Raw genomic sequence first — 25,573 nt, 5'->3', positions numbered from 1 at the left:
TACCTGCTATCCCACAGCCCCAGTCCCTTCCCAGAGGCTATTATCCCCCCACTGCTACTATAGGCACCATCTCTCCATACTATACCTGCTATCCCACAGCCCCAGTCCCTTCCCAGAGGCTATTATCCCCCCACTGCTACTATAGGCACCATCTCTCCCTACTATACCTGCTATCCCACAGCCCCAGTCCCTTCCCAGAGGCTATTATCCCCCCACTGCTACTATAGGCACCATCTCTCCCTACTATACCTGCTATCCCACAGCCCCAGTCCCCAGAAAGGTAACAGATTTCACAGACATTATAACAGGACTTGGGTTTCCCCACAGATCTGGGTTTTATTGTGTTTTGTTTGTCATTTCAGCCACATCATAAAAGTTTATACCCAGTGACTCACCCCCCCCCCCCCCCGGGATGTTTGTAAATTGTTATCATAATACGGAACCTGAGTTATATTCCTGTGTCAATGACTTTGCCCCCATTCAGCTGAATCATAAATACGTCTTCTGCTATAAATAACGACTTGTGCCGAGTGTAACGAGGTCTCAATAACCTGTAACGTTACTGCTGCACTGGGGGGCCCTAAGCAATGAGTGGGGGGCCCAGCCTGAAGGCCAGTTAGGGGGGATTTGGGGTGAGTGCTTATTTGTGCCCTGGGTACCCCTGGAACTATAGCGGGGTGACTGTTACCCCAATGTTTCTATATATCTGTAACCTTGTTATGGGCTAAGGGGGCCCAGCCTGAAGGCCAGTTAGGGGGGATTTGGGGTGAGTGCTTATTTGTGCCCTGGGTACCCCTGGAACTATAGCGGGGTGACTGTTACCCCAATGTTTCTATATATCTGTAACCTTGTTATGGGCTAAGGGGGCCCAGCCTGAAGGCCAGTTAGGGGGGGATTTGGGGTGAGTGCTTATTTGTGCCCTGGGTACCCCTGGAACTATAGCGGGGTGACTGTTACCCCAATGTTTCTATATATCTGTAACCCAGTTATGAGTTCAGCTCCCCGTATCCCCCACAAGCAGTTCTTACCTATAATTCTGTGTATAATACACCTCTCCACTCACAAACACAGGGAAAACATGACAAACAGAAGATGCTGACAAGGTTCTTGATTTCTCATCAGCGCTGCAAGTGGACCAAAGGGAAATGTAAAGGGGGAAATGGAGCGATAGACGTCCCCTGGACACACGTTCCGTCGCTGTAACATTTTATCTTGCTCAGCAAATCTCTGCAAATGTTTTTCCTGGGAGAGAAACCAGTTTGAGTTGGACATCTATTGGGGACCTGAAATTACTGCTAAATCAGGAAAGAAAGTGGCCATATTGCTATTCATGGCATCAGCGTGACACTACAGTAGCTGGAAAGATTTGTAAATAGCGCACGTGAGATTCCCTATGTGCCATAGTTTTATGGTATCTCTCTGTACAGGCTATGGGCAAACTTAGGGGGCTGTTCCTGCTGAATTGTGCTTAGTGCAGGGGAATCCCTATGTGCCATAGTTTTATGGTATCTCTCTGTACAGGCTATGGGCAAACTTAGGGGGCTGTTCCTGCTGAATTGTGCTTAGTACAGGGGAATCTCTATGTGCCATAGTTTTATGGTATCTCTCTGTACAGGCTATGAGCAAACTTAGGGGGCTGTTCCTGCTGAATTGTGCTTAGTACAGGGGAATCCCTATGTGCCATAGTTTTATGGTATCTCTCTGTACAGGCTATGGGCAAACTTAGGGGGCTGTTCCTGCTGAATTGTGCTTAGTACAGGGGAATCCCTATGTGCCATAGTTTTATGGTATCTCTCTGTACAGGCTATGGGCAAACTTAGGGGGCTGTTCCTGCTGAATTGTGCTTAGTACAGGGGAATCCATATGTGCCATAGTTTTATGGTATCTCTCTGTACAGGCTATGGGCAAACTTAGGGGGCTGTTCCTGCTGAATTGTGCTTAGTACAGGGGAATCCCTATGTGCCATAGTTTTATGGTATCTCTCTGTACAGGCTATGGGCAAACTTAGGGGGCTGTTCCTGCTGAATTGTGCTTAGTACAGGGGAATCCCTATGTGCCATAGTTTTATGGTATCTCTCTGTACAGGCTATGAGCAAACTTAGGGGGCTGTTCCTGCTGAATTGTGCTTAGTACAGGGGAATCGCTATGTGTCATAGTTTTATGGGAAGGACAAAGAGCTACATATAACATTGCCCTTAACCAGACAAGGGAAAAAAGCAGAGGAATTTCTTGTATAAATCAAAATTCTGACTCTGTTTACTTTGCCTTTAAACTAAGGGCTTATGGGTCGGTTATTTTTCTTTTCTCACATGTAAACAAAGCGAATGACAGAACTGTCTCTGGCTGAGGATCATTAGAGGGGGGTTTGTATGGGACAATCATTAAACACCCATAGGAAGCTGCAGAGTCTGGTTCTTAGTAAGGAATGTGATCCTATAACCCCTGGACTGACAGTACTGCCCCCCAATATCTGCCCATGTACCCCCAGGAATTTCACTAATACAAACAGCAGAGACTCAGACTGTATTCCTCTATAGGAGAATTTCTATTGTATTGGTTCTAGATCAGCTAGAGCAGGAAGGCCCCACCCTTACACATTATTGTTCTAGTACAGCTGGAAGGCTCCACCCTTACACATCAGAGTTATAGTTCAGTTACAGCTGGAGGAACCTATCCTTACACATCAGGGTTCTAGTTCAGCTACAGCTTGAACAATCATCAATCAATCACTGAATTTCAGGGCCTAAATGCCTGTTGAGCGAGGGTAGCAGCTGACAGAAAGTGGCGGGGGCCCAGTGTGACCGGGTCCATTCCCCACGCTCCTCTGGTTCCGTCAGACACCAGTTAAACAGGGACGCCGAGCGCCGCAGCTGCCCAATGTAAATCACAGCTGGCAATTTGGGATCTTTACATGCGTCTCCCTCACTTGAGCTGACAGTTAAGGAATCCATTTCATGCGCCGTTGCCCCTTTGTGTTACGCTGCCATTTCCATTCTGTTCGGCGGCACTTCTTCCCTTCCATTAGAGCCAGTCAATAGGCAGTAGCGTGGCCATTAGCCACAAATGAACACATCACACGGAGGGATGGGGGGAGAGGCCCCCGGCGTTATCCTTACTGTAAACACTGATAATTACAATAGATTGGGGCCGTTAAGTGGGAGGCGGAGCCCCCCCAGTCCATCACGGCGCTGCTTTGCGTCAGAACCACACGCGAGCGGCACCAACATATCCATCCGCCACGTAAGCTCTGGGGCCCAGAGTCCAAATGAATCAACAAATGGCTGAGATGTTACATAGTCGTAGTACAAACTGGGTCAGTTCACCTTTAATTTAACTCTTAGTATGTTATAGAATGGCCCATTCTAAGCAACTTTTCTATTGGTCTTCATTATTTATTTGTTAAAGTTTTTGAATTATTTCAAATGGGGGTCACTGACCCCGGCAGCCAGAAACTATTGCTCTGTGAGGCTCCAGTGTTATTGTTACAGTTTGTGACTTTCTTTTCTATTCAGCCCCTCCCCTATTCATATAACAGTATCACATCCAAACCATTCCCTGGTTGCTACGGTAACATGGACCCTAGCAACCACATAGCTGCTGAAACTCCAGACTGGAGAGCTGCTGAGCCTAAAATGAAATAATTAAAAAACGACATATAATAAAAAATGAAGACCAATTGCAAATTGTCTTAGAATATGACTCTCTACATCCTACTAACAGTTAACTCACCCACAACCCCACCAGGGCACACGTATGATCTGATAGTTGACCAAGGTGCCAAACAACTGCATTGGGCCAAATCCATTGGGCAACATGACCAACCGCAGGAGTGACCCCCCGCTGGGAGCTTCCCCCCATTACACCCCATTTTCCCACCTAAACGACATTTCCAGACCCACTTACCTCTGTGGGCGCTCGGAGAATATCCCCTTGCTCAGGCCCCACCTCCAGCGCCACATCGACTGTAGCGAAGGGCCGACTCGCCATCTGCTGCCTCTCCCGCATAAGTTGCTAAATTGAGGAAAAAAACAGAATTCAGTCAATAAATTAAGATTTATAAGGAAAAAAACATATATTAGGAGTCATTTACAAAGAAACTAAGACCACTAACCCCCATATGTAATTAAAGGCACTAAGTTTGCCCAGGAGCAGTAACCCATAGCAACCAATAAGATGTTTGCTTTTAAACAGGTGATCAGTAAATGCAACCTGCTGATTGGTTGCTATGGGTTACTGCTCCTGAAAAAACTTTATTACATAACCCCCATAAGGCCACTTTTTGCACTTTGCACCCAGGCTTGCAGGTTGTAAATGCCCCTCCTATTCTCCGTAGGCACCTTTGCACCCCTAGTGATTAGTTGGCACTGATTGCTTTGTAAAAGGGTGATTTAGATGATCCTTTTACCCACAATGCAACAGTGCCCATGGCTATCAGACACAAAATTTTGGCCCCATAAAGGTGCACCGGTTAGTAAATTGCATACAAATGGGTGCTAAGAACTGGAAAAGGAATGAGACAACATAGAGTGGGACATTATTTACATGAGTGTAAGTCTCCATCTTGCCCTACTGTCTCCATCTTGCCCTACTGTCTCCATCTTGCCCTACTGTCTCCATCTTGCCCTACTGTCTCCATCTTGCCCTACTGTCTCCATCTTGTCCTACTGTCTCCGTCTTGTCCTACTGTCTCCGTCTTGCCCTACTGTCTCCATCTTGCCCTACTGTCTCCATCTTGTCCTACTGTCTCCGTCTTGTCCTACTGTCTCCGTCTTGCCCTACTGTCTCCATCTTGCCCTACTGTCTCCATCTTGTCCTACTGTCTCCGTCTTGTCCTACTGTCTCCGTCTTGCCCTACTGTCCCCATCTTGCCCTACTGTCTCCATCTTGTCCTACTGTCTCCATCTTGCTCTACTGTCTCCATCCTGCCCTACTGTCTCCATCTTGCCCTACTGTCTCCATCTTGCCCTACTGTCTCCATCTTGCCCTACTGTCCCCATCCTGCCCTACTGTCTCCATCTTGCCCTACTGTCTCCATCTTGCCCTACTGTCTCCATCTTGCCCTACTGTCTCCATCTTGTCCTACTGTCTCCATCTTGCTCTACTGTCTCCATCCTGCCCTACTGTCTCCATCTTGCCCTACTGTCTCCATCTTGCCCTACTGTCCCCATCCTGCCCTACTGTCTCCATCTTGCCCTACTGTCTCCATCTTGCCCTACTGTCTCCATCTTGCCCTACTGTCTCCATCTTGCCCTATTGTCTCCTATCTTTCCCTACTGTCTCCTATCTTGGCCTTCCTATTGGTCAGATACCGGGAAATATCTGAAAGGATGAGCTTGATGGATGTGAGTCTTGGCTCAATTGAAGCCACCACATATATACAAAAGAATGTATTTATCATCATTGGAGACAAATATCACCGGTGATGTGGCCCATAGCAACCAATCAGATCTTTGCTTTTGTTTAATAACTTGTAGCTGACTGTTTAAATCTAATTGGTTGCTATGGGCAACATCACCAACACCGTTAAATGTTTGTAAGTTGAATTTTTAGAGCTTGAAGTGTTAGAGCTGGGTGTTTAGCTCGTTACCTGTATCTCTATGCCAGAGACCTCGATCATTAATGATATTTATATAAGAACCAATAGTTAATAAATAGGGGGCGGGTTCCAGGTGACACAAGCAGAGAGCGAGGGCCCCACATCCCAGTGTGAGCTCCCTGGCACAGGAGGGGTTAACCTCTGTATCCCCCAATCCCGCCCCAGGCTGAGCTGCTTAGCTAATGACTCCGGGTTTTCCCTGCGGCCGCACAGCATGAATCCCGGCCAATAAACGGATCAATTTGGGAACGAGCGGAATACAATGCAATGTGAAGTAGAACGAGGTGCTAATTAAATCTCTGCTAATGGCGCGGCTGTAATGGGGGAACCTGGGGCCGCTCACTCTCTCACTGCAAAAGGGCAATTATCCACCGCTAATTTAGGGTAATACAGGCATTAATAACAGTCCCGTTACTGAGCTTCTATAATCCCTTAAATACAAATATCTATCTTTCATCTATCTATCTATCTATCTATATATCATCTATCTATCTATCTATCATCTATGTATGTTTGTATGTATGTATGTATGTATGTATGTATCTATCTATCATCTATCTATCTATCTATCTATCTATCTATGTATCTATCTATCTATGTATCTATCTATCTATGTATCTATCTATCTATCTATCTATCTATCATCTATCTATCTATGTATCTATCTATCTGTCTATCTATCTATTATCTATCTATCATCTATCTATCTATCATCTATGTATGTATGTATGTATGTATGTATCTATCTATCATCTATCTATCTATCTATCAATCTATCTATCTATCTATCTATCTATCTATCTATCTATCTATCTATCTATCTATCTATCATCTATCTATCTATCTATCTATCTATCTATCATCTATGTATGTATGAATCTATCTATCTATCTATCTATCATCTATCTATCATATATCTATCTATCTATCATTTATCTATCATCTATCTATCATCTATGTATGAATGTATGTATGTATGTATCTATCTATCATCTATCTATCATCTATCTATCTATCTGTCTGTCTATCATCTATCTATCTATCTATCGATCTGTCTATCTATCTATCATCTATCTATCTATGTATCTATCTATGTATCTATGTATCTATCTATCTATCTATCTGTCTGTCTGTCTATCATCTATCTATCTATCGATCTGTCTATCTATCTATCTATCATCTATCTATCTATCTATCTATCTATCATCTATCTATGTATCTGTCTATGTCTCTATCTATCTATCTATCTATTTATCTATGTATCTATGTATCTATCTATCTATCTGTCTGTCTGTCTATCATCTATCTATCTATCTATCTATCATCTATCTATCTATCATCTATCTATCTATCATCTATCTATGTATCTGTCTATGTCTCTATCTATCTATCTATCTATTTATCTATGTATCTATGTATCTATCTATCTATCTATCATCTATCTATCTATGTATCTGTCTATGTCTCTATCTATCTATCTATCTATCTATCTATTTATCTATCTATCATCTATCTATGTATCTGTCTATGTCTCTATCTATCTATCTATCTATCTATCTATCTATCTATCTGTCTGTCAGTCTGTCAGTAGGGGCAAGATGGAGACAGCTGGGCAATAAGGTGGCAGCAGGGGAAGGTGGTATCATAATCGTTAGATGGAGACAGAGAGGTAAGGGGGCTCAGTAGGGCCAATTAGCAGCAGGGGAAGATGGAGACAGAGGGGAGCAGTATCTCTTTATGACAGAGCTGCCCAATCTGCACCCCAGGAATTGTTCAATCAGCAAAACTGACAGAAAAAGGTCATTGGTTGAACCTTGACCATATAATGAATGGGGCCCCTGGCAGGCCCCGCCCCCACACTAAGAAGCCATTTGTACTGTAACAAACAGAATATTTATGTTTAATGTAAAATGAAAAAGCAATGTGACAATGTGAGGGACGTCATGGAAGGAGCGTAACTGCGGGTATTAATCCCCTTATCTGTGGGTAAATATTGTGCCGTACGGGCCCGGCTGCCGCCATTTCACTGCGAATGGAAACTTCTTGCAGTGACGTGAAAATGATTAAATTGGCAAACAGGTTCCATTATAGCGACGCTGAGCTCACAGGATCAATGGCGTGACGCGGGTCTCTATGGGAACACACGGTTTAACCCTATGAAGTGAGGCCCAACCTGTCCAACTGCGAGTAGTAACAGAGTAGTACCCATGTACTGTACCAACATATACATCTATATACTCACTATTCTCATTACTATATATTGCCTCTACTCACCCTCCCACTACTGTGTAATACTCTGTATCCCCATCCCCTACTCCTACTTACCCTCAGAGTAGACTCTAATACTCTGCATCCCCATCCCCTATTCTTACTCACTCTACTCTGTATACCCTACTCCTACTCACCCTCCCAGCACTCTCTAATCCTCTCCATTTCCTACTCCTACTTTCCCTCAGTACTCTCCAATACTCTACATTCCCTACTCCCCCTCTTAACATTACCTGCTCCTACTCACCCTCCCAACACTCTGTAATACTCTCTACCCCCTATTCCTACTTACCCCCCCAGTACTCACTAATCCTCTGTATCCCCTACTCCTACTCACCCTCTCAACATTCCCTACTCATACTTACCCTCCCAGTACTCTGTAATACTCTGTATCCCAAACGCAACCACCCTATACTTTCTAATCCACTCCCCCTACTCCTACTCATTAGTGAGGTTGGGCAGTAATGTTGGGGATCAGGCTCACAGTCGGGGTTCCATCCCACAGGGGGTCAGTTGGGCTGCCCCTCCCCTTGCAGCTATAACTGCCCCTGCCCTTCTGGGAGGGTTCCCACTAGATGGTGGAACAGTGTTGCTGGGAGTTGCTCCCATTCAGCCACAAGAGCATTAGTGAGGTTGGGCAGTGATGTTGGGGGTCAGGCTCACAGTCGGGGTTCCATCCCACAGGGGGTCAGTTGGGCTGCCCCTCCCCTTGCTGCTATAACTGCCCCTGCCCTTCTGGGAAGGTTCCCACTAGATGGTGGAACAGTGTTGCTGGGAGTTGCTCCCATTCAGCCACAAGGGCATTAGTGAGGTTGGGCAGTGATGTTGGGGGTCAGGCTCACAGTCGGGGTTCCATCCCACAGGGGGTCAGTTGGGTTGGGTCAGGGCTCAGTCAGGTTCTTCCCATCTTGGCAAACCCATTATGGATTCACCTCTGTGAATGGGGGGCATTATTGTGCTGAAAGTGGGGAGGGCCCCCAAACTGTCCCACAAAGTAGCTAGCACAGAACTTCCAGGAATGTCATTGTACCCTGTAGCCTTATGGTTACACTGGCACCGGGGGCCCAAACCATGGAAACAGCCCCAGCCCATTATTCCTCCTCCACCAAACGTTACCGGGGCATTAAGCATTCAGGCAGGTAGGGTTCCCTGGGCATCTGCCCAACCCAGACTTTCCATTAAACCACATCTGGTTTCTATGGATCGGGATACAGTGTATCAGCCCCACATCTGGTTTCTATGGATCGGGATACAGTGTATTGGCCCCACATCTGGTTGCTATGGATCGGGATACAGTGTATCAGCCCCACATCTGGTTGCTATGGATTGGGATACAGTGTATCAGCCCCACATCTGGTTTCTATGGATCGGGATACAGTGTATTGGCCCCACATCTGGTTTCTATGGATCGGGATACAGTGTATTGGCCCCACATCTGGTTGCTATGGATCGGGATACAGTGTATCAGCCCCACATCTGGTTGCTATGGATGGGGATACAGTGTATCGGCCCCACATCTGGTTGCTATGGATGGGGATACAGTGTATCGGCCCCACATCTGGTTGCTATGGATGGGGATACAGTGTATCAGCCCCACATCTGGTTGCTATGGATGGGATACAGTGTATCAGCCCCACATCTGGTTGCTATGCATGGGGATACAGTGTATCGGCCCCACATCTGGTTGCTATGTACAGTGTATCAGCCCCACATCTGGTTGCTATGGATGGGGATACAGTTATCAGCCCCACATCTGGTTGCTATGGGGGGATACAGTGTATCAGCCCCCAATCTGGTATGCTATGGGATGGGGATACAGTGTGTCAGCCCCACCATCTGGTTGCTATGGATGGGGATACAGTGTATCAGCCCCCACATCTGGTTGCGATATGGATGGGGGATACATGTATCGGCCCCTAACATCGGTTGCTATGGATGGGGATACATGTATCAGCCCCACATACTGGTTGCTATGTATGGGATACAGTGTATCAGCCCCACATCTGGTTGCTATGGAGGGGATACAGTGTATCGGCCCCACATCTGGTTGCTATGGATGGGGATACAGTGTATCAGCCCCACATCTTGGTTGCTATGTATGGGCATACAGTGTATCAAGGCCCCACATCTGGTTGCCTAATGTATGGGGATACAGTGTATCAGCCCCCAACATCTGGTTGCTATGGATGGGATACAGTGTATCGGCCCCCACATCTGGTTGCTTATGTATGGGGATACAGTGTATCAGCCCCACATCCTGGTTGCTATGTATGGGGATACAGTGTATCAGCCCACATCTGTGGTTTGCTATGGATGGGGATACAGTGTATCGGCCCCACATCTGGTTGCTATGTATGGGGATACAGTGTATCAGCCCCACATCTGGTTGCTATGTATGGGGATACAGTGTATCAGCCCCACATCTGGTTGCTATGATGGGGATACAGTGTATCAGCCCCACATCTGGTTGCTATGTATGGGGATACAGTGTATCAGCCCCACATCTGGTTGCTATGTATGGGGATACAGTGTATCAGCCCCACATCTGGTTGCTATGGATGGGGATACAGTGTATCGGCCCCACATCTGGTTGCTATGTATGGGATACAGTGTATCAGCCCCACATCTGGTTGCTATGTATGGGGATACAGTGTATCAGCCCCACATCTGGTTGCTATGGATGGGGATACAGTGTATCAGCCCCACATCTGGTTGCTATGGATGGGGATACAGTGTATCAGCCCCACATCTGGTTGCTATGTATGGGGATACAGTGTATCAGCCCCACATCTGGTTGCTATGTATGGGGATACAGTGTATCAGCCCACATCTGGTTGCTATGTATGGGGATACAGTGTATCAGCCCCACATCTGGTTGCTATGTATGGGGATACAGTGTATCAGCCCCACATCTGGTTGCTATGGATGGGGATACAGTGTATCGGCCCCACATCTGGTTGCTATGGATGGGGATACAGTGTATCGGCCCCACATCTGGTTGCTATGTATGGGGATACAGTGTATCAGCCCCACATCTGGTTGCTATGGATGGGGATACAGTGTATCAGCCCCACATCTGGTTGCTATGGATGGGGATACAGTGTATCGGCCCCACATCTGGTTGCTATGTATGGGGATACAGTGTATCAGCCCCACATCTGGTTGCTATGTATGGGGATACAGTGTATCAGCCCCACATCTGGTTGCTATGGATGGGGATACAGTGTATCGGCCCCACATCTGGTTGCTATGTATGGGGATACAGTGTATCAGCCCCACATCTGGTTGCTATGTATGGGGATACAGTGTATCAGCCCCACATCTGGTTGCTATGTATGGGGATACAGTGTATCGGCCCCACATCTGGTTGCTATGTATGGGGATACAGTGTATCAGCCCCACATCTGGTTGCTATGGATGGGGATACAGTGTATCGGCCCCACATCTGGTTGCTATGTATGGGGATACAGTGTATCAGCCCCACATCTGGTTGCTATGTATGGGATACAGTGTATCAAGCCCCACATCTGGTTGCTATGGATGGGGATACAGTGTATCGGCCCACATCTGGTTGCTATGTATGGGGATACAGTGTATCAGCCCCACATCTGGTTGCTATGTATGGGGATACAGTGTATCAGCCCCACATCTGGTTGCTATATGGGGATACAGTGTATCGGCCCCACATCTGGTTGCTATGGATGGGGATACAGTGTATCGGCCCCACATCTGGTTGCTATGGATGGGGATACAGTGTATCAGCCCCACATCTGGTTGCTATGGATGGGGATACAGTGTATCAGCCCCACATCTGGTTGCTATGGATGGGGATACAGTGTATCGGCCCCCACATCTGGTTGCTATGGATGGGGATACAGTGTATCAGCCCACATCTGGTTTCTATGGATGGTGATACAGTGTATCAGCCCCCACATCTGGTTGCTATGTATGGGGATACAGTGTATCGGCCCCACATCTGGTTGCTATGGATGGGGATACAGTGTATCGGCCCCACATCTGGTTGCTATGGATGGGGATACAGTGTATCAGCCCCACATCTGGTTGCTATGGATGGGGATACAGTGTATCAGCCCCACATCTGGTTTCTATGGATGGGGATACAGTGTATCAGCCCCACATCTGGTTGCTATGGATGGGGATACAGTGTATCGGCCCCACATCTGGTTGCTATGGATGGGGATACAGTGTATCAGCCCCACATCTGGTTGCTATGGATGGGGATACAGTGTATCGGCCCCACATCTGGTTTTCTATGGATGGGGATACAGTGTATCGGCCCCACATCTGGTTTCTATGGGATGGGATACAGTGTATCGGCCCCACATCTGGTTGCTATGGATGGGGGATACAGTGTATCAGCCCCACATCTGGTTTCTATGGATGGGGATACAGTGTATCGGCCCCACATCTGGTTGCTATGTATGGGGATACAGTGTATCAGCCCCACATCTGGTTTCTATGGATGGGGATACAGTGTATCGGCCCCACATCTGGTTGCTATGGATGGGGATACAGTGTATCAGCCCCACATCTGGTTTCTATGGATGGGGATACAGTGTATCGGCCCCCACATCTGGTTGCTATGGATGGGGATACAGTGTATCAGCCCCACATCTGGTTTCTATGGATGGGGATACAGTATCAGCCCCACTGGTTCTAGGATGGGATCAGGTATCGGCCCCACATCTGGTTTCTATGGATGGGGATACAGTGTATCGGCCCCACATCTGGTTGCTATGGATGGGGATACAGTGTATCGCCCCACATCTGGTTGCTATGGATGGGGATACAGTGTATCGGCCCCACATCTGGTTTCTATGGATGGGGATACAGTGTATCGGCCCCACATCTGGTTGCTATGGATGGGGATACAGTGTATCGGCCCCACATCTGGTTTCTATGGATGGGGATACAGTGTATCGGCCCCACATCTGGTTGCTATGGATGGGGATACAGTGTATCAGCCCCACATCTGGTTTCTATGGATGGGGATACAGTGTATCGGCCCCACATCTGGTTGCTATGGATGGGGATACAGTGTATCAGCCCCACATCTGGTTTCTATGGATGGGGATACAGTGTATCAGCCCCACATCTGGTTTCTATGGATGGGGATACAGTGTATCAGCCCCACATCTGGTTTCTATGGATGGGGATACAGTGTATCAGCCCCACATCTGGTTTCTATGGATGGGGATACAGTGTATCGCCCCACATCTGGTTCTATGGATGGGGATACAGTGTATCCCCCACATCTGGTTTCTATGGATGGGGATACAGTGTATCGGCCCCACATCTGGTTTCTATGGATGGGGATACAGTGTATCGGCCCCACATCTGGTTGCTATGAATCCCGGCACATACACATCTGCTTGTTCCGAGCGCTCAGCACTTACAGAGTCAGTACCAGGTGTCGCTGAGCCCATTTCGCAGGCCGGACCATTTGGAGAATCTCCGTAATGAAAATGTCTCGGCTCGTTGTGCTAATGGCGCAGTAATCACATTGTGCCGGCAGTTTTACATTTTAAAGCCATTTGATAGAGAGAAAACGGGAGCTGTCAGGTCGTTCAGTCCTTTATGGAGGCCTAAATGTTAGTAGAGGGGCAGTTGTTGCCGGGGGCTATTAAGGCATCTGCGCCCCGAGTCCCGGCTCCGACAGCTGCTCCCCTCGTTTCCTACACATTCCAATAATTCTGTCCAATGTGTCTGTAAATGGGGTCAAACCTTCCCAGAAACAGCGCGTCGACCCCTCATTGCTAAGTGGGCCTTGAGCGGATCTGATCCGGCCAATCAGACTAGCCTATTGAGAGCCATCGGACAAGGACCACATGACGTAGAGGCAGTACATCCCATTGGCTGATCCCTGGGCTCCATACACCAATAAGCCTGGAGAGGCCAATCAGCACTTATCGGGCAGCTTTAGATGGGATGAAGCGATAGTTGTAGTTCAGCAACATCCCGAGGGTTGTACATCGCTGTATTATAGGGATGCGCCAAATCCACTATTTTGGGATCCGGCCGGACCCCAAATCCCTTGTGAAACATTCAGCCGAATACTGAATCAGTATTAAAGCATATTATTCCCCTGACAGGGGCCCCCACCTCCTGCTGTGCCCCCCAAATTCCTCCTTATAGTACTGCAGCACAGCGACTGCCTGGCCCATGTTTGCCCCCCGTCAGACTAATGCCCTGTCACCGCTGCCTTCTCATTACCCAACACTCATCCATTAAACTACAGAGCGGCGGCCGCAAATCTGTTACATCTCAGCCCCTGAAGGCTAAACGCGCCCTCCTCTTCCTCACCAAAATGGCAGGATACAGGGATGGGCCGACCGGCAGAGCAGTTACTGGCAAAGCTGAAAGGCAGCCTCATTGTGACAGTTAGTATCAGAGGTTCCTGCAGGTTCAGCGGAACATAAAACCCGGTTTGGGTGCTGCCATACTGTGCGGACTTACTGGGTTCTGCAGTCGGAGCAAAACGATTGGGGGGAAAATGGTTTATTTTACAGCTTCGGGCCCTTTTTATTCCAGCATGGAGGAATCCACTGATTGAGCCTCTTTGTACCGGTCGGGCCTAGTCTGGCTTCTTATCCAATCCTGGCAAGGGCCAAAGGGGGGTGCGACCCAGCTGGTATTTGGCTATTAATTAAACCCAATAGGGCTGTTCTGCCCCAATAAGGGGTAATTATATCTTAGTTGGGATCAAGTACAGGTACTGTTTTATTATTACAGAGAAAAGGGAATCATTTAACTATTAAATAACCCAATAGGGCTGTTCTGCCCCAATAAGGGGTAATTATATCTTAGTTGGGATCAAGTACAGGTACTGTTTTATTATTACAGAGAAAAGGGAATCATTTAACCATTAAATAAACCCAATAGGGCTGTTCTGCCCCAATAAGGGGTAATTATATCTTAGTTGGGATCAAGTACAGGTACTGTTTTATTATTACAGAGAAAAGGGAATCATTTAACCATGAAATAAACCCAATAGGGCTGTTCTGCCCCCAATAAGGGGTAATTATATCTTAGTTGGGATCAAGTACAGGTACTGTTTTATTATTACAGAGAAAAGGGAATCATTTTTAAAAATTAGAATTATTTGCTTATAATGGAGTCTATGGGAGACGGCCTTTCTGTAATTCGGAACTTTCTGGATAATGGGTTTCCGGATAAGGGATCCCATACCTGTATGGGAGCAGGATGGTGGGATCCAATTGGCAGAAAGGGCTCCTGTACATGGGGAAACATAAAGAAGTGGCTCAAGTGCCCCGGGGCATTTATTGTGCTCCTGTAGAACAATATGGGGGGGTAAAGAGACATTCGGCACTGGAAGATTTCAGTGTGTAGGTAAGAGACAGCAGGTGTGAGCGCTCGGGGAGCTGAGGGAGATGGATGAGCCGCAGAGGATGATTAGTTGCACTACAGCACAATGAGACACAGCACAGGCCCTTTATGAAGAGAGAGAGGAGTCGGATCGATGCCGGAATCTGATAAGGAATCACAATGTCTATAAGAGAGCGCCGAGCGGGCACAGAGAGACACCTCATCTGCATAGGGGCGAGATGTCACCGCGCCGGCGGGTAATTTATGACCGTAAAACCCCCGAGTCACAAAGAGCCGCTCATCAATCCTCCGCCATCCTCCCCTGGAAGCTCATTTGCTCAAGGAACAATATATATATATATTTTCCATCAGGAGTCAGAAATCAATAAGGGGCCAGAGATTGAATTTGCAAGTGCCGCGCTCAGGAGTCGCACTTTGGAAGCTACAAATGAGCCCTAATCCGGTTATCTCTGTCGCTTAATGCGCCGCTCGCTTAACCAGCCCGCGACAATAATCACTTCAGCCTTTCCTCGAGAGGCACTTACGTCTTCCTGCGTCTCTCACTTCTCCTAATCAAGTGCCTCTCCCCGCACAGCGCCATTATTCCTACTCGCGGCAATGGCGCTAATAATAGCCAAATGCTTCCCGTTAAAAGCTTCCTAATGGGCGGAATTAAAAGGCCGCTAACCGCGGAGTTAATGACGGAGAAAGGACAGACCCTGTGAGTGCCGGGGGCCCAGGTGTTTAGCCTGATAAATGCAGGCCTTGTACCTCTATGAGTAAAGACACACAGAGCTCCTAGTAGCAGCTACTTGTCGTGGCTATTGTCTCTACGTGTGTTTAGCAGAGGCAATTCTCAGTATTGTCTATGGCAGGGGATTTTCTGGCATTTAGTAGCTGCGACAAGTAGCTGCTTCTAAGTAGCTCCATGTGTCTTCATCCTAAGGGTGAAGATACACTGAGCTACTAGTAGCAGCTACTTTTTCAAGGCTACTAAACACCAGAAAATCCCCTGCCATAGACAATACTGAGAATTGCCTCTGCTAAACACATGTAGAGACAATAGCCATGACAAGTAGCTGCTACTAGGAGCTCTGTGTGTCTTCACCCTAAGGGCTCTGGCACACGGGGAGATTAGTCGCCCGCAACAAATCTCCATGTTCGCGGGCGACTAATCTCCCCGAAATGCCATCCCACCGGCGAAAATGTAAATCACCGGTGGGATGGCATACGCGGCAGTGCAATTTCAGTGAAATGTGCCAGAGCCCTAAGGGTGAAGACACACAGAGCTACTAGTAGCAGCTACTAAAACAGACAATGCTGATCATTTACTGATAACTGTCTCTATGTGTGTTTAGCAGAGGCAAATCTCAGTATTGTCTATGGCAGGGGATTGTCTGGCATTTAGTAGCTGCTTCTAAGTAGCTCTGTGTGTCTTCACCCTAAGGGTGAAGACACGGAGCTACTAGTAGCAGCTACTAAAACAGACAATGCTGATCATTTACTGATAACTGTTTCTACGTGTGTTTAGCAGAGGGAATTCTCAGTATTGTCTATGGCAGGGGATTGTCTGGCGTTTAGTAGCTGCTTCTAAGTAGCTCTAGTAGCAGCTACTAAAACAGACAATGCTGATCAGTTACTGATAACCATTTCTACGTGTGTTTAGCAGAGGGAATTCTCAGTATTGTCTAAAGCTTCCTAATGGGCGGAATTAAAAGGCCGGTAACCGCAGAGTTAATGACGGAGAAAGGACAGACCCTGTGAGCGCCGGGGGCCCCTGAGTATAAAGGGGCCACTATGTACAGTATCGCCCCATTTCCATCTTATCAACCCACTGGTGTCATTCTTCTTTCTAATTAAATAAAGCTCATTACTGATATTAATTAGCATCAATCATTTCCTACCAGCTATTCTAATTAACAGCCGAGGCAATGGGATAATGAACCCTGCTCTCATTTAGCCTGAAAATGCAGGCTCTGTACCTCTATGGGTAAAGACACACAGAGCTACTAGTAGCAGCTACTTGTCACGGCTACAGAAACAGACAATGTTGATCATTTACTGATAATTTTCCCTACGTGTGTTTAGCAGAGGCAATTCTCAGTATTGTCTATGGTAGGGGATTTTCTGGCGTTTAGTAGTTGCTTCTAAGTAGCTCCATGTGTCTTCACCCTAAGGGTGAAGACACAGAGCGACTAGTAGCAGCTACAGAAACAGACAATGCTGATCATTTACTGATAATTGTCTCTACGTGGGTTTAGCAGAGGCAATTCTCACTATTGTCTATGGCAGGGGATTTTCTGGCGTTTAGTAGCTGCTACTAAGTAGCTCTGTGTGTCTTTACCCCTAGAGGTACAGGGCCTGCATTTGTAAGGCTAAATGAAAGCAGGGTTCCTCGTTTATTATCCCATTGCCTCGGCTGTTAATTAGAATAGCTGGTAGGAAATTATTGATGCTAATTAATATCACTGATGAGCTTTATCGGCCCATTTAATTAGAAGGAAGAATGACACCAGTGAGTGGGGCCCAATAAGATGGAAATGGGGCGATACTGTACATATTGGGCCCCTTTATACACAGGGGCCCCCGGCGCTCACTGGGTCTGTCCTTTCTCTCTCATTAACTCCGCGGTTCTAAGGGTCTTCGCCCTTAGAAAAGTAATAATATCTGGTTTACTTCCCCTTTAAAATGTAAAAAACAAAGTACGGATTACTAACGATCATTCCTTTTTAATTCATTTTCCAACGTACTAGCTGGAGAGAGCAGGCTCTGTCTGTATTCCCTGCACTGCCGGTTCCGACTCATGAATCAACGGAGCCGAAAACAACATGGAGGAGAAATGAGTTCTGCTACATTGTTCCAAAAGTCACAACTAAATGATATTCAATATTAAAGAAGCTGAAGAAAAGAAAAACGATTGTCTCTAATTATATAACGACGTCGCCTTACTCTGCAGAGATATAAAGCAATTAGGGGGAAAGGTAAATTGGCGTTTTTGATTAAAGGGGAAGTTCACTTTAAAATTAACTCTTCGTATGGCATAGACATTCGTATTCTGAGACAATTGGCAATTGGTTTTCATTTTTGGTGGTTTTTCAGTTATTTGCCGTTTTCATCAGCAACTCTTCAGTTTGGTATTTCAGCAGCTACCTGGTTGCTAGGCTTTTGTTTACCTTAGCAACCAGGCAGTTAGAAGGAGAGAGGGGAATATGAATAAAAGAGAAACTGAGTGTAAGTGTAAGGCAAGTCTTTCAAAAACTATGAAATATAAATAATGAAGACCAACTGCAAAGTTGGTAGGAATAGGACATTGCGTTTTATTGCATTCGCTGCGCACATCGCAATCACAGCAAAGCGCCATTTTGGTCCCATTGCGCCCGTTTTTGCCGTTAGCGATACGTATTACATTCTCTCAGTTCCGACTTCAAGCGAAGGTGGAAAAAGACATCGTTTTTTATCTTGACTTTCCGCTGCTTTTTTCTAATAATGAGCCCTGCGATCCCCGCGCACGTGTCATGGCGGCTCTCAAGGGCTCTTGCCGAACTGCACGACTCGCCGGGGATCCTGGGAGAGGGGATTAATAACTGTAATCCTGGCGCTGTAACGCGGCACTCGACATACTAAGTATCTAAAGGGCCCCGAGAAATGAGAGGGTGGAACTGACTCACAGCACTGAGGGGAATCTCACTGAGAGGGAAATACACTCAGATTATAGGGAAAGCGCAGATCCAACTGCTTCTCTTTAAAGGGGAAATAATCCCAAAGAGCGACAGAAATCTAATTCTAAGATACTGATACAACTCCCCAATACCCATTCATTCCTCATTCTCACTGGGTTTATAGTTATGTGTAACTGTCACTGTGTCTGTCCCTTTCCCTTCCCTGCACTGCTGGTTCTGACTCCTGATACAACTCCCCCAATACCCATTCATCCCTCATTCTCACTGGGTTTATAGTTATGTGTAACTGTCACTGTGTCTGTCCCTTTCCCTTCCCTGCACTGCTGGTTCTGACTCCTGATACAACTCCCCCAATACCCATTCATCCCTCATTCTCACTGGGTTTATAGTTATGTGTAACTGTCACTGTGTCTGTCCCTTTCCCTTCCCTGCACTGCTGGTTCTGACTCCTGATACAACTCCCCAATATCCATTCATCCCTCATTCTCACTGGGTTTATAGTTATGTGTAACTGTCACTGTGTCTGTCCCTTTCCCTTCCCTGCACTGCTGGTTCTGACTCCTGATACAACTCCCCAATATCCATTCATTCCTCATTCTCACTGGGTTTATAGTTATGTGTAACTGTCACTGTGTCTGTCCCTTTCCCTTCCCTGCACTGCTGGTTCTGACTCCTGATACAACTCCCCAATACCCATTCATTCCTCATTCTCACTGGGTTTATAGTTATGTGTAACTGTCACTGTGTCTGTCCCTTTCCCTTCCCTGCACTGCTGGTTCTGACTCCTGATACAACTCCCCAATATCCATTCATTCCTCATTCTCACTGGGTTTATAGTTATGTGTAACTGTCACTGTGTCTGTCCCTTTCCCTTCCCTGCACTGCTGGTTCTGACTCCTGATACAACTCCCCAATATCCATTCATCCCTCATTCTCACTGGGTTTATAGTTATGTGTAACTGTCACTGTGTCTGTCCCCTTTCCCTTCCCTGCACTGCTGGTTCTGACTCCCTGATACAACTCCCCAATACCCATTCATCCCTCATTCTCACTGGGTTTATAGTTATGTGTAACTGTCACTGTGTCTGTCCCTTTCCCTTCCCTGCACTGCTGGTTCTGACTCCTGATACAACTCCCCAATACCCATTCATCCCTCATTCTCACTGGGTTTATAGTTATGTGTAACTGTCACTGTGTCTGTCCCTTTCCCTTCCTGCACTGCTGGTTCTGACTCCTGATACAACTCCCCAATATCCATTCATTCCTCATTCTCACTGGGTTTATAGTTATGTGTAACTGTCACTGTGTCCTGTCCCTTTCCCTTCCCTGCACTGCTGGTTCTGACTCCTGATACAACTCCCCAATACCCATTCATCCCTCATTCTCACTGGGTTTATAGTTATGTGTAACTGTCACTGTGTCTGTCCCTTTCCCTTCCCTGCACTGCTGGTTCTGACTCCTGATACAACTCCCCAATACCCATTCATTCCTCATTCTCACTGGGTTTATAGTTATGTGTAACTGTCACTGTAATAAGGTGCTATTGCAGCTTGTAAATTCCTCCCTAATTAATAAGTTCATTTAGATGAAATGAAGCCAATGGGGGGGGGGGGGAATAATGGAGGGAGGGCTGAATGTGCCATAAAGCTCAGTGACCCGGGAATAATAGGTGGTGTCACCGGTGAATCCAAGGGCACGGCCGACATTAATGGACTCTCTGTTAAAAGCCTATTAGCCGCGGCCCCGGATCAAAGACATTCCTTATGGAGCTGGGAGCCACGGGGCAAACCCAACTGCAAATAAATAACCCTTTATTGGGCCCAGTTCCAGCTGGGTTTTCTGCCTTATTGTGTTGGGTAGCAGAGGGCAAACGGTGAAAGATTCCAAAATGAGATAAATCCTTAGATCAGAAAGGAAATATCCCCCCCCCCCCCAGGGTTGGACTGGTCACGGCCAGCAGAGCTGCATGCACAGTTACCCACATGGATTTGTGTTCCCATGATTCACTGAGTGAGCGTTAAAGTCTCTTATTGTTGGATTTAGGGCAATGGCACATGGGGGGGGGGCAGAATTCTGCCAGTCATGTACTTTCCCACTCAGGAAAAGGTTAAATGTTGTCTCCATCTTGCCCTACTGTCTCCATCTTGTCCTACTGTCTCCATCTTGCCCTACTGTCTCCATCTTGCCCTACTGTCTCCATCTTGCCCTACTGTCTCCATCTTGCCCTACTGTCTCCATCTTGCCCTACTGTCTCCATCTTGCCCTACTGGTCTCCACTGCCCTACTGTCTCCATCTGCTGCCCTACTACGTCTCCAGCTTGTCCTACTGTCTCCATCTTGCCCCTACTGTCTCCATCTTGTCCTACTGTCTCATCTTGTCCTACTGTCTCCATCTTGCCCTACCTGTCTCCATCTTGCCCCTACTGTCCCATCTTGTCCTACTGTCTCCACCTTGCCCTACTGTCTCCATCTTGCCCTACTGTCTCCAGCTGTCTACTGTCTCCATCTTGCCCTACTGTCTCCATCTTGTCCTACTGTCTCATCTTGTCTACTGTCTCCCATCTTGCCCTACTGTCTCCATCTTGCCCTACTGTCTCCATCTTGCCCTACTGTCTCCATCTTGCCCTACTGTCCCCATCTTGTCCTACTGTCTCCACCTTGCCCTACTGTCTCCATCTTGCCCTACTGTTTCCAGCTTGTCCTACTGTCTCCATCTTGCCCTACTGTCTCCATCTTGTCCTACTGTCTCCATCTTGTCCTACTGTCTCCATCTTGTCGTACTGTCTCCATCTTGCCCTACTGTCGCCATCTTGTCTTAATTCCACCAATATGCCCTACTGTAGCCAACGTACCCTACTCTTCTGTGAACAATGTTGCTCTCTAGGACCGCAGTATGTGCAGGGCCGAGGTCAGTCCCCCTATGTGAACCTTTTAAAGACAGCTCTAAAGGCAGGAGAGATGCATGTGGGTACGAGACTGCTCCGCTGCTGGAGACTGTTGGTGACTCGTTACCCCTGTGACAGTTAGAAGCCAATTTGGGTTGCTAAGTGGCGGAAGGGAAATACAAATGTTCGTACTCATTCATCGCAGACTCTCGACGGGAGACTTTTTACTTTTAAAGACTCCCCGGCCCACAAGTAATTTTTTTCCCCACCAGTTAACAATGTGAGCGCAGATAAGAATGTCAGACAGCGCAGGATCAATGGCTGAGCAGCGACATCCAACTGCGAGAGGCGCGCGATCTCTATCTGCTCCTCGTAATGAAAAGAAGCCATTGCTAAATTGCAGCCATTATAATCTATTCGCTCATCAAGAATTTCCTCCCTCGGCCGCTGTGAGGGGAACAATTAGTCGGGAGATGAAGACGCTGGTGTGGGCCGAACGCCTGGGGCTCAATATCCTTTAGGAACAAACCTCCCCTTTCATCCTTTTATGAGCAAAGAACATTAATAGAGAGCAGTATATAATGTTTATTATCAGCCCTGGGATCATAGGCAGAGGGGTCTGAAGGGAAAATAATGCTAAAGAGAGAGAGAGATCTCTATGGAAGGGTCCGGGGGGGCGGGGGTAACATTCACTTCCGTTATTATGGGCAATATAGTTCCCTGTCAGAAGGTTTGGGGGTGCAGGAGTATAGGGGGGCCAGTGGGGTCCCTGACTGATGTACAATATCAATATATGTGTGAGATACAGATCATTATCCCCAAGGTTTGGGGGTGCAGGAGTATAGGGGGGCCAGTGGGGTCCCTGACTGATGTACAATATCATATATGTGTGGATACAGATCATTATCCCCAAGGTTTGGGGGTGCAGGAGTATAGGGGGGCCAGTGGGGTCCCTGACTGATGTACAATATCAATATATGTGTGAGATACAGATCATTATCCCCAAGGTTTGGGGGTGCAGGAGTATAGGGGGGCCAGTGGGGTCCCTGACTGATGTACAATATCAATATATGTGTGAGATACAGATCATTATCCCCAAGGTTTGGGGTGCAGGAGTATAGGGGGGCAAGTGGGTCCCTGGACTGATGTACAATATCAATATATGTGTGAGATACAGATCATTATCCCAAGGTTTGGGGTGCAGGAGTATAGGGGGGCAAGTGGGGTCCCTGACTGATACAGATCATTATCCCCAAGGTTTCAGGGTGCAGGAGTATAGGGGGGCCAGTGGGGTCCCTGACTTGATACAGATCAGTATCCCCAAGGTTTGGGGGTGCAGGCAGTATAGGGGGGCCAGTGGGGTCCCTGACTGATACAGATCAGTATCCCCAAGGTTTGGGGGTGCAGGAGTATAGGGGGCCAGTGGGGTCCCTGACTGATACAGATCATTATCCCCAAGGTTTGGGGGTGCAGGAGTTTAGGGGGGCCAGTGGGGTCCCTGACTGATGTACAATATATGTGTGAGATACAGATCATTATCCCCAAGGTTTGGGGGTGCAGGAGTATAGGGGGGCCAGTGGGGTCCCTGACTGATACAGATCATTATCCCCAAGGTTTGGGGGTGCAGGAGTATAGGGGGGCTCTCGGGTTCCCCACTCCCAGTCCGTTAGTGGCGGCGCTGGGACGCCGGTCCGTTTAACAGATGTTCCGCGAGACTCATTAGCCGCTCCGTCTCTCTCTGCTCATTGGCCGCAACAGAAGCAGCTTCGTTAAAATAAACGAGCGAGCGACAAGGAAACACGGAGGAGTTTCGAGCCCATTCATTGGCTGCCGGCAGATGCTGATAATTAGCTCTCCCCTGCTCATTTACAGATAGGCCCAAGGGGGAATTCAAAGGGCATCATGGGAAATCCCAATAACAAAGGAGATAGTGATCAGCGCCTTGCGTTAGGGTTGGGTTAGTGGAGTGAGGACCCCAATATAGGAACCGCTGAACTGCAGATATTCGGGTGCTGCTCCTCAATCACAAAGAGCCACTGACCCAAACAGGAACCAAGCTTTACTGGGAAACCATGAGAACTTTCTGATACCAACACAACAACAATCGGGTCATTCTGCGGTACCAACGGAATTGCGCTTAGTACAGGGGAATCCCTATGTGCCATAGTTTTATGGTATCTCTCTGTACAGGCTATGAGCAAACTTAGGGGGCTGTTCCTGCTGAATTGCGCTTAGTACAGGGGAATCCCTATGTGCCATAGTTTTATGGTATCTCTCTGTACAGGCTATGGGCAAACTTAGGGGGCTGTTCCTGCTGAATTGCGCTTAGTACAGGGGAATCCCTATGTGCCATAGTTTTATGGTATCTCTCTGTACAGGCTATGGGCAAACTTAGGGGGCTGTTCCTGCTGAATTGTGCTTAGTACAGGGGAATCCCTATGTGCCATAGTTTTATGGTATCTCTCTGTACAGGCTATGGGCAAACTTAGGGGGCTGTTCCTGCTGAATAGTACAGGGAATCCCTATGTGCCATAGGTTTATGGTATCTCTCTGTACAGGCTATGAGCAAACTTAGGGGGCTGTTCCTGCTGAATTGTGCTTAGTACAGGGGAATCCCTATGTGCCATAGTTTTATGGTATCTCTCTGTACAGGCTATGAGCAAACTTAGGGGGCTGTTCCTGCTGAATTGTGCTTAGTACAGGGGAATCCCTATGTGCCATAGTTTTATGGTCTCTCTGTACAGGCTATGGGCAAACTTAGGGGGCTGTTCCTGCTGAATTGTGCTTAGTACAGGGGAATCCCTATGTGCCATAGTTTTATGGTATCTCTCTGTACAGGCTATGGGCAAACTTAGGGGGCTGTTCCTGCTGAAAATGTTATCACCATTATTTTCTAATACAGAAACACATTCCTTTTAAAAACATGTAACCTTTGAGATACAGATGCACGAAAATCAAGGAGCCTCAGACCCTGATGGCAGAAGATGACTTAAATAGATGTGTAATCACACCATTTAACACTGTGCAGATGTCACAAACAACAAAAATAATATTTATATATAAAGTAAGTGAATAACGGAAATATCAGGAAGGGTTCAATGTCACACTCAATAGGATTCTAAATGCTCCGATCTCCAGATTTTTAAAAAAATACTATCCCAAGATTTGGGGTGCAGGAGTATAGGGGGGCAAGTGGGGTCCCTGACTGATGTACAATATATGTGTGAGATACAGATCATTATCCCCAAGGTTTGGGGGTGCAGGAGTATAGGGGGGCAAGTGGGGTCCCTGACTGATGTACAATATCAATATATGTGTGAGATACAGATCATTATCCCCAAGGTTTGGGGTGCAGGAGTATAGGGGGGCCAGTGGGGTCCCTGACTGATGTACAATATATGTGTGAGATACAGATCATTATCCCCAAGGTTTGGGGGTGCAGGAGTATAGGGGGGCCAGTGGGGTCCCTGACTGATGTACAATATCAATATATGTGTGAGATACAGATCATTATCCCCAAGGTTTGGGGGTGCAGGAGTATAGGGGGGCCAGTGGGGTCCCTGACTGATGTACAATATCAATATATGTGTGAGATACAGATCATTATCCCCAAGGTTTGGGGGTGCAGGAGTATAGGGGGGGCAGTGGGGTCCCTGACTGATGTACAATATCAATATATGTGTGAGATACAGATCATTATCCCCAAGGTTTTGGGGTGCAGGAGTATAGGGGGCCAGTGGGGTCCCTGACTGATGTACAATATCAATATATGTGTGAGATACAGATCATTATCCCCA

General features: G+C 47.1%; 1 protein-coding gene across 1 annotated transcript in view; it reads right to left on the bottom strand.

Moving 5' to 3' along the window:
• Nucleotides 1-25,573, bottom strand: part of atrnl1 (attractin like 1) — a 424,206-nt gene that overhangs the window by 96,880 nt on the left and 301,753 nt on the right. Inside the window, exon 28 of the mRNA XM_031905726.1 lies at nucleotides 3,904-4,011. Within this exon, the coding sequence (XP_031761586.1) occupies nucleotides 3,904-4,011 (108 nt within the window). The remainder of the gene's footprint in view (nucleotides 1-3,903; nucleotides 4,012-25,573) is intronic.

Source organism: Xenopus tropicalis, chromosome 7, assembly GCF_000004195.4.
Source record: "Xenopus tropicalis strain Nigerian chromosome 7, UCB_Xtro_10.0, whole genome shotgun sequence".
NCBI classification, from domain to species: Eukaryota; Metazoa; Chordata; class Amphibia; order Anura; family Pipidae; genus Xenopus; species Xenopus tropicalis.
The sequence above is the reverse complement of the archived record's forward strand: the minus strand, read 5'-3'. Positions and strand labels throughout refer to the sequence as shown.